At 36.5% G+C, this 16298-nt stretch overlaps 1 protein-coding gene across 11 annotated transcripts in view; it reads right to left on the bottom strand.

Moving 5' to 3' along the window:
• The window catches only part of LRCH3 (leucine rich repeats and calponin homology domain containing 3), a 96761-nt gene that overhangs the window by 48491 nt on the left and 31972 nt on the right, over nucleotides 1–16298 (bottom strand). For all 11 annotated transcript variants that reach the window (XM_021715325.1, XM_008063693.2, XM_008063692.1 and 8 more), the window contains exons 2-7: nucleotides 11836–11980; nucleotides 9610–9736; nucleotides 8422–8527; nucleotides 2744–2880; nucleotides 1472–1581; nucleotides 160–253 (exon numbers count right to left, since the gene is read on the bottom strand). In XM_021715325.1, the coding sequence (XP_021571000.1) occupies nucleotides 160–253; nucleotides 1472–1581; nucleotides 2744–2880; nucleotides 8422–8527; nucleotides 9610–9736; nucleotides 11836–11980 (719 nt within the window). The remainder of the gene's footprint in view (nucleotides 1–159; nucleotides 254–1471; nucleotides 1582–2743; nucleotides 2881–8421; nucleotides 8528–9609; nucleotides 9737–11835; nucleotides 11981–16298) is intronic.

Raw genomic sequence — 16298 nt, forward strand, 5'->3', positions numbered from 1 at the left:
GCTGCCCAGGCGGGTCTCGAACCCGCGGGCTCAGGCAATCCACTCACCTCAGCCTCCCGAAGGCACAGGATTACAGGCTGAGCCACCGAGCCCGGCTATGACTCATTTTATATTCTTTTAATTAGGAGTCATAACATGTGGAATAGAAGAAACACTTACTTCATTCCCTGACCATCTCTTATCACCACTGTCCACACTATTGAAACCTGAATCAAGGGCTCCATAAGGACGACCTGAGTACAGTTCTTCGTGGCTGCCAAAAAGAGACTTTAATTGTTACTGCAAAGTTTAATATTAATATTTTAAACATTAACATTGAAATAAAACAGATGCAATCTTATAATAAACATTCTCACGGCACTTAGCCACTTAACTATTAGAACTAAATGGGCATTCTTTTAACTTTTAATTTAAAACGAAAACTTCTAAATAAAAACAAAATAAACAGAATTGTATGAGCCTCCATGTACACATTATCCAGCTTCAAAAAACCACAACTCTGCAATTCTTGTTTGTCTACTGAGGCAAGCTCATTAGGACAGTGCTTCTAAGCAAAACTTTACAGGTTCCAAGAGAAGATCTGTTCTGTTTTGTATGAAGTCCATGAAACATTACTGCATCTTTACTGGGACATCTACCTTGCCTGTTTAAAGGCCCTGGAATTTCATTCTTGCTACTTAAGATTGCTCCAGATGATTGAGAGTGCTAAGTAGATGACCTTAAAAGTCACATGTTATATAGCCGAGGGATTCATACAAGATCCGGAAGTGACGTTCACAGTCAACAAATCTGACCTCCTCAGTTCCTATGGGAAAATGGAAGCCCAGAAAGTTTGAATGACTTGCCTTAAGCTAGTTAGTAGCAGAGCTAAGATTAGTATTCCAGTCACTCAGACCAGTAGTTTTCAAGCAGGGACCCCCTAATGGAACTTTGGCAATATTTGGAGACATTTTGGTTTGTCACACTGGGAGGGTGCTACTGGATTCTAATGGGCAGGTTAGGACCTCTGTGATTGGTATCACAGTGACTAGCCCTCTTCTATAATTGATGTCCTAGTAACTGGGCCTCCTCCCAAATGGGCGCCCCAGTGACTACTCTCCTCTGCAACGGATGCCCCATTTCTGGGTATCCTCCATAATGGTTGCCCTAGTGTCCGAACCTCTTCTCTGATTGTTGTCCCAGTGACTGGGAAAGCTAGGGATGCTGCCAAACATCTTACATGTACAAGGTAGATCCCCACAGCAAAGAAGCAACCAATCTTAAATGTCAATAGTGTGAAGATTGAGAAACCCTCAGATATGTTTTGTCAGATCTAGGTAATCAACTTTACACTTAATATTAGCATTCTGAGAATAAGAGTGTCAAAACAGATTATTTACTTTGGTCAACCATTCAGGTAAATTTAAGGATTCAGTTTAATTGATTCCCTGTGCAGTGAAGTAAGATAGACAAAAGAACAGAACATACTTACCAGGAGCCAAAACCCAAGGGTCTTCTATCATAATCTGGCAGATCTGGAGCAATCTTACAAGCTTGTATATTCAGGTATTTAAATATGTGGACTTTGCCTTTTATACATATCTAAACATATAGATATAACCAAATTATTACTCATCTGAAATATGTATGTTCCTTTTTATCATAATCAGCCTTTTACTTAATGTACATTGGGAATACAAGGCATGTCTATCAAGTACATACAGTAATATTTAAAAAGTAATACTTATTATAACAAATATTATTTGACTCAGTACTACTTTAGGTGATTAACTAGTAAATATAGGCTTTTGTTTTCTAGTCACTAATAAGTTTCAGTAACAGATAAAATAAATAATTTGTGATTACAAGCACTTTTCAAATATCAAGTAAACTTATCACATGGTTTAGTTATACATAGTCAGGAATTTAAAACATTTCTCCCCAGTAGATTATACTAGCAAATTTTGCTTTTAGGAATTCAACAACCATATACAATTATGCTTTTGATCCTGCTTTCTTGAAGAAAGAAGAGCAGGAAATGATGAAATATTAAAGTTATATATATTTCCGTTGCTACCTTTTCCAGAAGTCAAAACAAATTCTTTAGATGTTTGAGACCCTTCTATTGTTATGCAAGTTTACTCATAAACTTTTATAGTTATCATAAAGATCACCACAGTCTTGTACAAAGTCATCAAGAAGTTGCAAAGTTAAAAAAGAGCTACAGTGAAAATTACAAACTGGCAAAAATTTATAGATTATAGGGTGTCTAGACTCTATATGCAATTACTTTATTACTAAACAGCTTCATTTCCATCACTGATAAACAAATGACCAAACTGGCTAAATGAGGAACTTACAATTTTAAAAACTATGAAGGTACAATAACAACAGTCAAAAGAAGAAATGCATTGATAATTTTTTGCTCTGAAAGCTGAGCATTTTTATTTGTCTCTAGCATTTATGTTGTCTACTTCCAAGTTTTACCAGAAAAAACTTAACTGAAACTTTGTTAGAAAAAAATTTAGAAAGAATTCCTAAATTAAAAAAACAAACAAACAAAAAACCTCAGTGAAAGAAAAAACACTCTGGAAACATCACCTGTCTTCCATCTCTTTCATTCAAGGCTTCTAAAGAATGCATATGTGTGTGAATTTATTTTAAAATAACTTATTTTCTAATAAAAAGATAAATGCACATAATTACATTTTAAATTTTATCCTTTGTCAAAAAAAGTTTGTAACAGATTGCAACTATGGCTTACCTGTGCAGGAGGTGACTGCAGTGGATTGTTATCTAGGGTGATCACCTGTAGGTGCCTGAGGTTCCGATAACAGACAGGGATTGTTGTAATTTTATTGCATGAGAAATCTAGTCGTATCAAAGGCAATTCTGCTAGCTCTGTGTGAAGGCAAAATGGATACGAACCATTAATATTTTAAAACTACATAATTTTTACAAAAGCTTCTAGTTAAATATGGTGAATTTAACATAGGTATTTAATTACCTCCATTCTCTTAGTGACTGGTAGCAAAGTGGTATAAAATGAAATCTAGTTGCCTACAGATAGGAATACAAATAAAAAGTAGCAGTTTGGCCCCCCACAAAACTACATAAAATCTTAGCAACTGAAGGCCACAATACCACAAAAAGGTGAGGCTAAAAAAAGGGTGACAGTCTATAAGAATAGTTAGATGCCTAGGCCCCCAACCCAAACTCACACAGTTGGGATACCACCTCTTCCTGTCCCCAGGAGTCAGAACAAGTTATTCTCCAGTGGAATTGAATTGAAAGTGCTCTAAACTCAGGGACCAGACGCACACTGGAAAGTCAGGATAATTTACCAGTTGAAAAATGCAAGTTAAGTGAAGGTCCACACACTTAGCAGCAAGACCTCAGCACCTTCCCACCCCAACCCACCTCAGCCCCAGCTCTAGAATGGTAGTTAGAAATACACACAATGTATAGAAGAAATGAAGCATCTTTCTTTGGAGGAGAGTCCTTTAGATATTGACATGGAATTTCCTCTAATAAATTACCAAGGTTGTTACTTAATTACCATTATACACTTTCTGCTCAGTATACTCAAAACTTCTAGTCAGCCATATACAGACAGTATATGATCCAGACATTTAGAGAAGTCTCCAATATGTAAAGGCAGAAATCAAAACAAATTAACCAACCAAAAAACCAAAAAAAGGAACTGAGAAGAAACAAGTAATATGTAGGAAGCAGAACAAAATTTTGAAAAGCTAAAATTAATATCTTTAGTTTCAGAGAGATAAAGTAATGAATCACTAAAATATAAAAGGAATGTTTTAAAATCACAGAGTAACAAAAATTCTTAGAAATGAAAAATATAAAGGCAGAAATTAAAACTCAGAAGAATGGTTGGAACTATTTTACCATAGAGTAACATAAAATGACAAATAAATGAATAATAGAAAAAATAAGAGAAGTCATAGGCTTCTGAAGAGGCTATTGAAGAGGTCTAACGTATAATTTTTAAAAATTCCAGAAAGAGAACAAAGAAACCAGAGGGGAAGAAATTATCAAAGAGTTATAAGATAATTTCCCAAAATGAAGGATATGAGTGTCAGGTTTGGAAAGAGGCCCACCAAGTATCCAACCCACGAAACTAAAATAACTCATACCATAGTACATATTCAAAACATTTTAGAGCAGCAAAAAAACAAGGAAAATCTCAGTCTTCTCGAGAGAAAAAGCTGGTCACAAAGACTGGGATTCAGAATGAATAGCATCATATTTTCAACCATCAGTTCTTAATGTTGAAAGCTAAAAGTGAAAAAGAATTCAAAATCCTACAAGAATACAGTTCTCAACCTAGAATTTATAGTTAAGGATGAGCACAGAATAAAGACATTTCTTTTCAAGTGAGGAGTCAAAAACATTTTCCTATGACATGTCCTCAGGAAACTACTAGAAGATGTTCTCTAGCAAAACAGGGAGTAAACTAAGAAAGAGAAAGATCCAGAGTCCAGGAATCAGAGTATCAACGCAGAAGAAAGAAAGCTGGGCAAGAACACTAGAGAATAACCAGGCCAACGAAGAAGAAGAAGAAAAAGGACTCAGTAAGGGAGGTATGTAGGGAAAAAAAAGTGACAGATGACCTGACTGGTTTGACCAAGAAGGTTGTGGGAAAAGAGGTTGGAATTATCCACAGCCAGATTTTAAAAAGCATATTAAAAAATAAGAAATTATTAAACAAACTATAGAACACCAAGATGTACAAGAATGAAATTAAAATCAGAGTACATCACTTGAATTGGCAGGGAACAGTATTATATAATTATAGTAAACACTGAATAACAATTTAACCAACAGTTGTGATAAGGGTCAGGTGTGGTGGCTCATGCCTGTATTCCCAGCACTTTGGTAGGCTGAGGTAAAAGGACTGCCTGAGCCAAGGAGTTCAAGACCAGACTGGACAACATGACAAGACCTCATCCCTACAGTAAATCAGAAAAATTAGCTGGGCATGGTAATGCATTCCTGTAGTCCCAGCTTCTTTGAAGGCTGGGGCGGAGGGATGACCTGAGGCCTGCAGCTCGTTGAGGCTGCGGTGGCTATGATTGTGCCACTCCAGCCTGGGCAACCAAGTGAGACTCTGACTCAAAAAAAAAAAAAAAAAGGTGGTGATTAAACTACACTAGGAAGATAGGAAGAGGAAAGTAAAGGTGTGATATAGTGACAGTGAAAGGAAATCATCATCTAGGCCGGGCATGGTGGCTCAAGCCTGTACTCCCAGCGCTTTGGGAGGCCGAGGTGAGGGGACTGCCTGAGCCCATGAATTCAAGAACAGCCTGGGCAACTTGGCAAGACCTCAACTCTACAATAAATCAAAAAATTAGCTGAGCGTGGTAGTACATGCCTGTAGTTCTGGCTTCTTGGAAGGCTGAGGCGGAAGGATTGCCCGAGCTCAGCAGGTCAACACTGGGGTGGCCGTGAGCATGCCACTACATTCCAGCAGGCCGTGAGCATGCCACTACATTCCAGCAGGTCAAAACTGGGGTGGCCATGAGCATGCCATTCCAGTCCAGAGTGAGACTGACTCAAAAAAAAAAAAAAATCATTATCTATCATAGTAGGAAGTTGACTTAAGTGTCAAAGACGCAAAATCCAGCAATAGTTGCAAAAGTATATCAATTGGAAATATATCAGCAAACACCAGTAGGAAGAGTCAAAAGAACTTAGTGAAGATAGATACTTATGGCCATGTATAAAGAAGTTTGAGGCAGGGGAATGATATTATTTTAAACTTTTTAATACTTTTTGGATAATATATTAGTTGGTAAAAATTAAAATTAATTTAAATCAAAATGGAAATATAACAAAAGATGTAATACATTATCTACTAAATTGTAGTTAAGATAAAGACTACCAGCTAATTAACACGAATTTCTATATTAACTTGGGTTGGAATAAATCTTCTCTTGCCATCTCAGTTCAACTGCATACACTGAGATTATGAGATAAACTGCTAAAAAACCATCTGAAACTTTTTTTTAAAAGTTTTCAAACAATTATTCAAGAAAGAAGAGAAAAAGGAAGCTTCATGGCAGAAAGACCTACCATGAGTGCAAGTTTTTCAAAGAAGAAAATCTGCCTGAAACTATTTCTTTATGATCTTGGTAAGTCTACAACCAAAGTAAAATACAGAAATAAATTAGATGATAAAACTATTAGATTTCAATTTTCATCTGAAACCCTCAATTTTCATTTTTATAAAAATTCTAATGCTTTCATTAATTAATTTCACATTAAGTAAATCTTACTACATGAATAACGCTTTAAAGATCAACCACAGGCCGGGTTCGGTGGCTCGGTCTGTAATCCCAGCACTTTGGGAGGCTGAGGCAAGTAGACTGCCTGAGCCCGCAGGTTCGAGACCAGCCCGGTCAACTTGGCGAGACCTCGTTTCTTCAATAAATCAAAAATTAGCCGGGTGTGGTAGCGTGTGCCTGTAGTTCTGGCTACTTGGAAGGCTGGGGTGGAAGGATGGCTGGCGCCTAGCAGGTCGACGCTGTAGTGGCAGTGAATGTGCCACTGCACTCCAGCCTGGGCGACAGAGTGAGACTCCAATTCAAAAAACAAAAACAAACAAAAAAAGATCAACCACAGGAGGTGGGTCCTGAGAAGAGGGGTAATCCTAGAGAGAAATTTTGGGTTAATAAGTTCCCAAGGTCACGATTCTGGTTCTGCTGAGGGCCTTCATTCACATTCCTAAATTGGTAGCAAACAGAACTTGGAAGAAATGAGGAAGGCAAGAAGGTAAAAGGTCTGAAGGTTATTACTGGACAAGCTAGTGAGAAGACAGATATGCAAGTTTTCAGATAGTATGATTACAGTAAGTATATAAAGGTAGACTGGAAAGGTCACTTTCTTACACGTTTACATAGATCCAAAATATCAAAGCTACACTAGTATGTTAGAAGTATTATACTGGATAAAATTGATGTAAATGTTTGGATTCTACAGTGAAAGCAAAACATAGAATAATTTGATATTTATTGTACAATATTCGTCATGCTTTGTTACAAGACCCTAGAAAATCACTGTCATGAAAACACCTTCAAAAGATTCTTTATCTTTCTGAAATGTTTACCAATCAATTTCTGGAATTTCACTCAAATTAATCTAAAATATACTGTGGGAAAGTAAATGAGAGTATAGATTAAACAAGATTTGCCATGAACCAATGACTATTGTTGCTGAGTAATGGGCATATGGAGTTTCACTGCTCTTAATTATATGAGTGAGACAGATATCTATCTACCTACCTATCTACCTATCTATAATAAAATTAAATAAATCTGAACTTAGTAATAGTTCTTCCCATGTCACTTTTTTTATAGCACTTTGTTACATGAATTTGTATTTTTGAAAGGTTGGTAAGTTATACTTAATTTACTTGTTTAATCATCCTTATCATTCAAATATATATACCAGAGTCAGCCTAGGATAACCAGTCTCCCAGTGCAGTCTCTTGCCCCATTCATTATTTGCTATACCTGTCACCTCCACGTGGCTAATTAGTGTCTGAACATCTCCAGTGAAGGATAAAGTTAAGTTCAGGTCAAAGTCCATTTTTAAGTCCATGCTAATTGTGGGAATGTTTTCTAGTATATTAAACTATCCTTTTATCAAAATGATAAATTTCCCCCAAATAGTCATGCTTACTGAAATTTTCAGTGACCCTATCCTGAGTTATCAACTACATAAGTTGAAAAGATCTAAAAATAAAATCAAAGGTCAATAGTTACCAAAACTTTACTAAAAAGTCTTTTAAAATTCACAATGGTCAAAAAGAACGAAATAATATCTTTTGCAGCAACTTGGATAGAGTTGGAGATCATCCTAAGGGAACTAACACAGGAACAGAAAACCAAATGCAGTATGTTCTCACTTCTAAATGGGAGCTAAACTAAGGATCTGCAAAGGCCTAGAGAATGGTATAGTGGACACTGGAGACTCAGAAGCAGGAGGGGTGTAGGAACGAAAAATCACCTATTGGTGCACAGGAGGGAATGGTGGGTACACTTAAAGCCCAGACTTCTTTGTCAACATACAATGTAACCATGTAACCAAAAGCTATTTGTGCCCCTAAAGTTATTGAAATAAAGAAAAAGAAAAGAAAAACAGATAGCACTATTAAATAAACCAGATATTGGGCATAAGTCTTACACATTTTGACTTGATTGAACCAAAAGAGTGTTAAAATAAAAAGACAAATAAAACAACTATTTCAGGCCGGGTATGGTAGCTCACGCTTGTAATTCCAGCACTTTTGGGAGGCTGAGGTGGGAGGATTGCTATGAGCCCAGGAGTTCGAGACCAGCATAAGCAACAAAGTTAAGACCTCATCTCTGCCCCCCCCACCCAAAAATCAACAACAATCACACCTATTTCACTATTTCTTACCTTCGGGCAAATGTACTAAGTGATTTCTTCTTATATTAAGGTCTCTCAACACCTCCAAATGACCCATTTGGGAAGGTATAGTTTGAATTTCATTGCAGCTCACATCCTATTTCAAAAGAATGCAAAATAAAAATTGTTCTAATATTACAAACTTATCTGCTTTAAACAATCTATAAAATGAGATTAGACAAGATAATACCTAATAATTCTAAAAATTGAAAGGATACAGGTTCAAATACTAACTAGAATAAAAAAGTTGAAAGGGCAGAAAAATTAAGTCTGAGCCAAAAGATAATAGTAATTTATAATATATCTCTTAGAAAATATATATGTTAAAAGACAGCAGTTTACTTTCACTTAAAAATTAATGTGAAGCTAGGCGTGGTGGCTCATAATCTCATAATTAGCACTTTGAGAGGTGAGATGGGAGGATGCTTGAGCCCAGAAGTTTGAGACCAGCCTGGGCAACACAGAGAGATCCCATCTCTAAAAATAAATAAATAAAATAAAATAAAATAAAAAGTAGCCAAGCATGGTGTCACATGCCTGTAGTCCCAGCTATTCAGGAGGCTACGGGAATATCATTTGAGCTCAGGGTGTAGAGGCTGCAGTGACCAAGAGAGGGTATCAGCTAACCTCTTTTGTAGAAAACTAAAAGCAGCATCTGTGAGACATAGCTCTTTTATTCAGGATTGAACAGCTAAAAACAAAAAGTTTAAATGATTTAAAAATAAGAATTTGGAGTTTAGTTTACTACTAGTTCATGTTATTAACCTAAATTCTGAAGAAATGTCAATAAATACATTTTTTGGACTTTATTTTCTAGGTCTAACTTGTTCTAAAAATAGTGGTCTAACAGGCCGGGTATAGTGGCTCACACCTGCAATCCCAGCACTTTGGGAGGTGGAGGTGAGAGGATTGCCTAAGACCAGGGTTTTAGGACTAGTCTGGGCAACTTGGTGAGACCTCATCTCTACAATAAATAAATTAGCTGGACATGGCGGCGCACACCTATATCTCCAGTTACTTGAAAGGCTGAGGCAGAAGGATCATATCTTAATAACAGATCTTTACTATATAAAAGAGTATGGTATGACTATGAAGATATATAGACAGATACACATGTGTGTGTATCTGTCTGTCTATCTATCTATGTTGGACAATAGAAAAATAAAAAAATTAACTTACAAGTTCTGTCAAATGTCTGAGGTGTCCAATTTCTTCTGGAAGTGAGACCAATTTGTTATTACTAGCAATTAAGACTTTCAATGGCAAATTACACAAGTGTACTGGCAATGTTGACAGTTGGTTCCGACTAAACGGGTAAGTAGAAAAAGAGAAGAGTCAGAGCCCACAACTGAAGAAATATTTTCTATCTTTCTCACTTTGTACTCAGTAAGATAACAAGCATAAGTCTTACAAGAAACAAACAAAATGTTAGATTTGAGTTCTAGCTTTCATTCTACTGGTTGCCAGCTTTGTGATGAACAGCATTCAACCTTTCATCTTACAGAGATTCCTCATCTATAAACTGAGGATCTTAATATTTCCCCTAACCATCTTACAGAGCTCTTACACAATAAAACTCCTTTGTAAATAATGAAGAACTATGAAAACATAATATTATTTTATTAAAGCAAAATGAATATAAGAAAAGATGATTTCAAGAAAGGTAGATAAGAAGAATTATAAACACAAGTAGTTATTAGCAAAATCTGTAATCTGCTTCCATCATTATAATACTAAAATTAATTACTCATAAAGGATTCAAATATAGCCTGTTTAAAACAGGTGGTAAGTCGTGATTTCGTATCATACCAACTAAGTTATAGGTAAAACATTTTTACTTATATAAAAACATGCAAATCAGAGCTGAAATAAAATAATAAAGAGCATCTATCATCAGGATAAAAATACATTAAATTTTTATGTAGGTAGATTTAACCTCTTAATCCACAGGACCAATTTTCTCCTCATTTTAAATATCTTTTACTGATTTAACTAATTTAGATCATGAGCATTTTCAATCCAATAATTCCATTTCCAGACATTTTCTTAAGGAAAGAGAAAAGTAAACATTTACATATAAAGTTTTCTAATAGTATTGTTTTCAACATGGCAAAAAACTGGAAGAAACAAAGTATTCCAGACAAGAATGAATTTTTAAAAGTCTATAAAGTATACAACAAAATACATATAAAAATATTTTCAAAGGTTACTTCATGACAAGGGGAAAAGTCATTTAAAAATTTGACTAAAAGTCTAGAAAAATGGGAAAAATAGAAAAAAGGAAAAGATCATGTATAATTATATAACTCAGACATAACATTTAGATGAATTTCCTTTATACTTTTCTACATTTGCATACTTTTTTTTTTTTGAGTTGGAGTCTCACTCTGTCACCCAGCCTGGAGTGTAGTGGTCGCTCCCGGCCACCGCAGCCTCAACCTGCTGGGCTCCGGTGATCCTTCCGCCTCAGCCTTCCAAGTAGCTGGAACTACAAGCGTGCGCTACCACGCCCGGCTAATTTTTGACTTATTGTAGAGATGCGGTCTCGCCAAGTTGCCCAGGCGGGTCTCGAACCCGCGGGCTCAGGCAATCCACTCCCCTCAGTCTCCCAAAGCGCTGGGATTACAGGCTGAGCCACCGAGCCCGGCTTTGCATACTTTCTTTAGTGAATATTTATAACTTTTACAGTGAAATAAAACAAGAGTTCTTATAAGATGTGAAAAAGTGGAGTAGCTGAGTTAATAATGCATTTATATACGCAGAACTTAATACACAAAAATATATGGTCACAAGAAACAAATGAAGTCATTTCAGTTCTACTATTCTTATTTGATGAAGCTAATTGAAAAATGTAATTGGATAACCACTGCTATAAGACCGCTGCAAGCTTATCAGGTTAATGCCTAGTAGGGTTTGTTAATCACAGACATCACAACTTATGATGGCTGACTTACAATTTTTTGACTTTATGATAGTGCAAAAACAACAGGCATTCAGAAGTAACCACACTTTAGTACAGTATTCAATAAATTATATGACCTATTCAATTCTTTACTATAAAATAGGCTTTGTGTTAAATGATTTTGCCCACTGTAGGCTAATGTAAGTGTTCTCAGCACATTTAAAGTAGGCAAGGCTAAGGTATGATGCGTATGAGCTGGATGTGTTAAATGCATTTTTGACTTAACAATGGGTTTATCGGGATGTAACCCTATCATAAGTCAAGGAGTAGTTGTGTTGCAAAGTCAAGGATAAAGGGAGAAATTAGACAGACACAGAAAATACTGATAATGTATCTTAAGATTATACAAAGAAACTTCTGGTATGGACAGATAATGTAGAGAGAAGAGAAATTGAAAAGACCACATAAACCAAAAATTTTAAATAAGAAAACAATATTCTCACCTAATATTTAAGAATGTTAGAGCCTGTAGGTTTAGAATTGCCTCTGGAATATACCGAATACAATTTTGGTACAAGTTGAGATTTTCAAGAGAAACGAAGTGACATGCTTCTATAGGAATTTCTGAGAGGCGATTTCGTGACAGGTCTGAAAGAAAAAATTAAGTTTAAAATCAGTCCTTGGAACTTATTTTATTGAAATAATTCTTCAGCTGTCCTATTGTGGAAATTAGTCCAAAGTAGGCATTCAAATATTTATTAATTGATTGAATAAACCATTTTAACATATGTCCCTAAATTTATTACTGAGAAGCTGATTCCTTTAGAGTTTTCATGTAGCCTATAAAATAAAACCATTGCCGAGTTCGGTGGCTCAGCTTGTAATCCCACGCTTTGGGAGGCTGAGGTGAGTGGACTGCCTGAGCCCGCGGGTTCGAGGCCCGCCTGGGCAACTTGGCGAGACCTCATCTCTACAATAAATCAAAAAATTAGCTGGGCGTGGTAGCGCGCGTCTGTAGTTCCAGCTACTTGGAAGGCTGAGGCAGAAGGATAGCCGGAGCCCAGCAGGTCAAGGCTGCAGTGGCCGCGGCCACTGCGTTCCAGTCTGGGCAACAGAGTGAGACTCCAACTCAAATATATAAATAAATAAATAAAACCATTAAGTTTTAAAAGTAACACAAGTTCAAAATAAATTCTATCAAAGATCATATCACCAAGTTCCAAAAATCCTAGGAGCCAAATCCCTAAAATCCACCTTCCTAAAGGCACAGAAAACAATCTGAGGGCTTTGAAAAGCAAAACAAAAACTACTGTCCTTTTTTTTTTTTTTAAAGCCAAAGATGGTTAGGGTCATGTCACATGGACTCAGGAAACACCTTTGCTCCCACTGGTCAAAGATGAGACAACCTGAGCTTTGATAAAGATAACTGCAATGTATTGAAATCGATCACAAGTATAGAACCACATGAGTTTAAGACACACACACACACACACACACACACCAATAAGATGACATATGGCCGGGCTTGGGGCTCATCTTGTAATCCTAGCACTTTGGGAGGCCTAGGCGAGTGAACTGCCTAAGCCCAGGGGTTCGAGACTCTTAAAGTCTCTGTTGGGAATTACTTGTCTCTACAATAAATAAAATATTAGCTGGGCATGGGAGCATGCGCCTATATTTCCAGCTACCTGGAAGACTGAGGCAGAAGAGTGAGACTCCAACTCAAAAAAAAAAAGGGACAGAGAACCAATGCATTATCTTGTAAACTGGTAAATTAAGAATAATCAAACATATATTCCGCCTTCCCTATATGAAAATATCATCAAGTAACCAAACAGTTAGATGAAGGGGTGTATCTCTCTATAAAAGTGTCCTAGCTATAAGTGAAAAAGAATAACAGAATATCAACATTTTGGAAATCCCTAATGAATTAATGGATCTAGAATTGAGCATCAATGACTATTATCTTAACAAAAAAATTATATGCCTCCCACAAGAAGAACATCACCTGTGGCCTTGCCAGAGGGACAGAACCTGAGACTAATCATGCTTCTGGATCAGCTGCAAACTTTCAGGAAATTTAGAGGACGAAGGAATATGCTGATATACCATCACTCTATCATTATCCACTAAGAGTTAATTAAATGCACTGTGAAATTCATTTGCTCACCACTATTTTCTCTCTTCTTCTGTCTGTTTTCTATCTAAAAGTCTCTGTTGGGAATTATTTGGTGAGAAATCTTGACTGGGAACTTTTCCTAGATGAAAGACTTGCTAATATAGCCTCTGAATTCCTGTATATCTACAAATGTCTCATTTTCACCCTAACAAATAGGTGATATTTTGACTGGGTATAGGCACAGCTCTTTTCTTAGTAATCCGTAGATTGGTTTTCTGTATCTGTAGATATCACTGTACTTCTTTCTAGTTTCCATTGTTACAGTCCAGTGTATATCGTATCATTTTTCATTGTAAGTAGCCTGTTCTGTCTGCCTATCACCCTCAGTGCTCTAGGATGGAATTCAGGCAGCTCTTTCAATCCTTCTTCAACCTAGAGGAATTCTCTATTATATCTTTAGTTGTGTATTACATCTCCATTTGATCTTTCTCCTTCTTTGTATATTTTAATATACTCTTAATCTTCCAGACCATGATCAGTCCCAACAAAAATCATCCTCTCTACAAATTAACAAACAAAAACAAGTTTTTCCTCACTTTTTGTTTGAATTCTTTTATGCTATGATTAGAGCATGTTACGACTTTGTTTCTCTTGAGCAGCTCAAGATAACATGTTTTATTCTTTCTTCCAATAGTTTTATTTCACTGAAAAGTCACTTGTTTGGGACGCTGTCCATGTTTACCTTCTTTCTGGCTGTGGAGTACCTTTAAGTGAATTACTTTCCTTTGCCAATTCATGGCTCTCCTTATCCTTGAAGCGCAGGTCAAATTGCAAGGGTACAATGAATGGCAGCTAACCTTTAAAGGTCTGGAACTCTGGGGAAGGGGGGGTGCATACCTCATCAACAAGGGTACCTGCGTAATGAATATTTGTATACCTAACCCTGAATTGTACCCCACATCTTTAAAATCAAATAAATAGATAAAGGTCTGGAACTAAGCTTCCCCTCTGGAGCACAACAATACCTGGAAACTCAAAAGTTTTGATAACTGTCTCATCCCAAGACGCACACATTCCCTATGGGCCCTACTTGTCAGCCAGCCCTAGAACTGCTTCACTATAAAATGGTAGTTAGTAATTGAAGTTGGGAAACAGACCACCATTTTGCCAAAATGTTTATTCATTTGGAAGAAGTTAAAGCCCAGGTAACAGAAATCATTAAATACTCAGACTTAGAATTTTCTATAGAATCACACTGTGAAAAACTTATTTATTTTTTTTTAAAGAGACAGAGTTTTGCTGGTACTCAGGCTGGAGTGCAGTGACATAACCATAGCTCACTGCAGCCTCAAAATTCTGTCCTCAAGTGATCTTTCCACTTCAGCCACTACAGTAGCTGAGACTACTAGTGCCAACATGCCTAGTTAACTTTATTTTTTATTTTTTTGGTGGATATGGGGTTTCGCTATGCTGTTCAGGCTGCTCTTAAACTCTAGGACTTAAGCAGTTTCTGCCTTGGCCTCCCTGAGTGCTGGAATTATAGGCATGAACCACTACAGCTGGCTCATATTTTTTTCAGTACAAAGCATAACAAGAATTATTTTATCAATTCCTGTTTAAATTATATTAGTATGATTTTTTTTTCAGTTAAATTACTAACAATTACAAATTCCTTCTTAAATATTTAAGTTTAATCCAATAAAAATGACTTCAGGCAACAAATTAAAATTAAGCAGAGACTATTTAAAGTCAGTTAACTTAATATCTCTATTCTAAACCTGAAATATTTAAAATTCAGAAAAATTTAACAGATGACTTAATATCTTTTTATTTGTCCCTATACTAATGAGATTTTTTGAAAAAATGACAATTAGACATGCACTAAGCTTAGATGCATCTCGATAAACAACTACTCATTAATTTTTATTTTATTTATTTTATTTTTTGAGTCAGGGTCTCACTCTGTTGCCCAGGCTGGAATGCAGTGGCACAATCACGGCTACCACAGCCTTGTCCTGCTGGGCTCAGGTAATTCGTTCCCCACTTCAGCCTCCCAAGTGCTGGAACTTCAGGTGCGTGCCACCATGCCCAGCTAATTATCTTGATTTATTTTAGAGATAAAGTCTCACCATACTGCCCAGGCTGGTCTAAAACTCCTAGGCTCAGGTAATCCTCTTGCCTCGGACTTCCAAAGTACTGAGATTACAGGTGTTAGCCACTGTGCCAGGCTACTACTCCTTAATTTTTAAATAATTAGCTAATTTAAGATATAAACTGTCTACTTTTACTTATTCATTTTTTTTAAAGCAAAGACTAACCTCTTGACTGTCTACTTTTAAAACCAGAGGCTTTAAGGGTTTTCATAAGTTTTTCCATTTAAACTGCATTTTGATTCAGCTTGGAAAGACAAGTAGCTCCTTCCTTGTTTTCACTAAGTAATCTTTTAACATGCTATAAATTCATGAATGAAGAGACTGAATTAGTTACTTAGGTCACAGATCATATTAAGGAAAACACTGTAAAACAATACTGGCTTATAAAGGATCTTTATTGTCATATGTCCTCAACAAGAAAATAATTTCACAGTCAAAGAAATGGGATAAAAGAGAAAAGAAAAACAAACATATCTTATCTCTTCAGCTAAAAAAAAAAAAGTGAATGTGTTTTATTCTTAAAACCTGGGTAGCCGGGCTCGGTGGCTCAGCCTGTAATCCTGTGCCTTTGGGAGGCTGAGGTGAGTGGATTGTCTGAGCCCGCGGGTTCGAGACCCGCCTGGGCAGCGAGACCTCATCTCTACAATAAATCAAAAAATCAGCCGGGCGTGGTAGCGCGCGCCTGTATTTCCGG

Source organism: Carlito syrichta, unplaced genomic scaffold (assembly GCF_000164805.1).
Source record: "Carlito syrichta isolate Samal-C Ts95f unplaced genomic scaffold, Tarsius_syrichta-2.0.1 Scaffold306997, whole genome shotgun sequence".
NCBI lineage: Eukaryota > Metazoa > Chordata > Mammalia > Primates > Tarsiidae > Carlito > Carlito syrichta.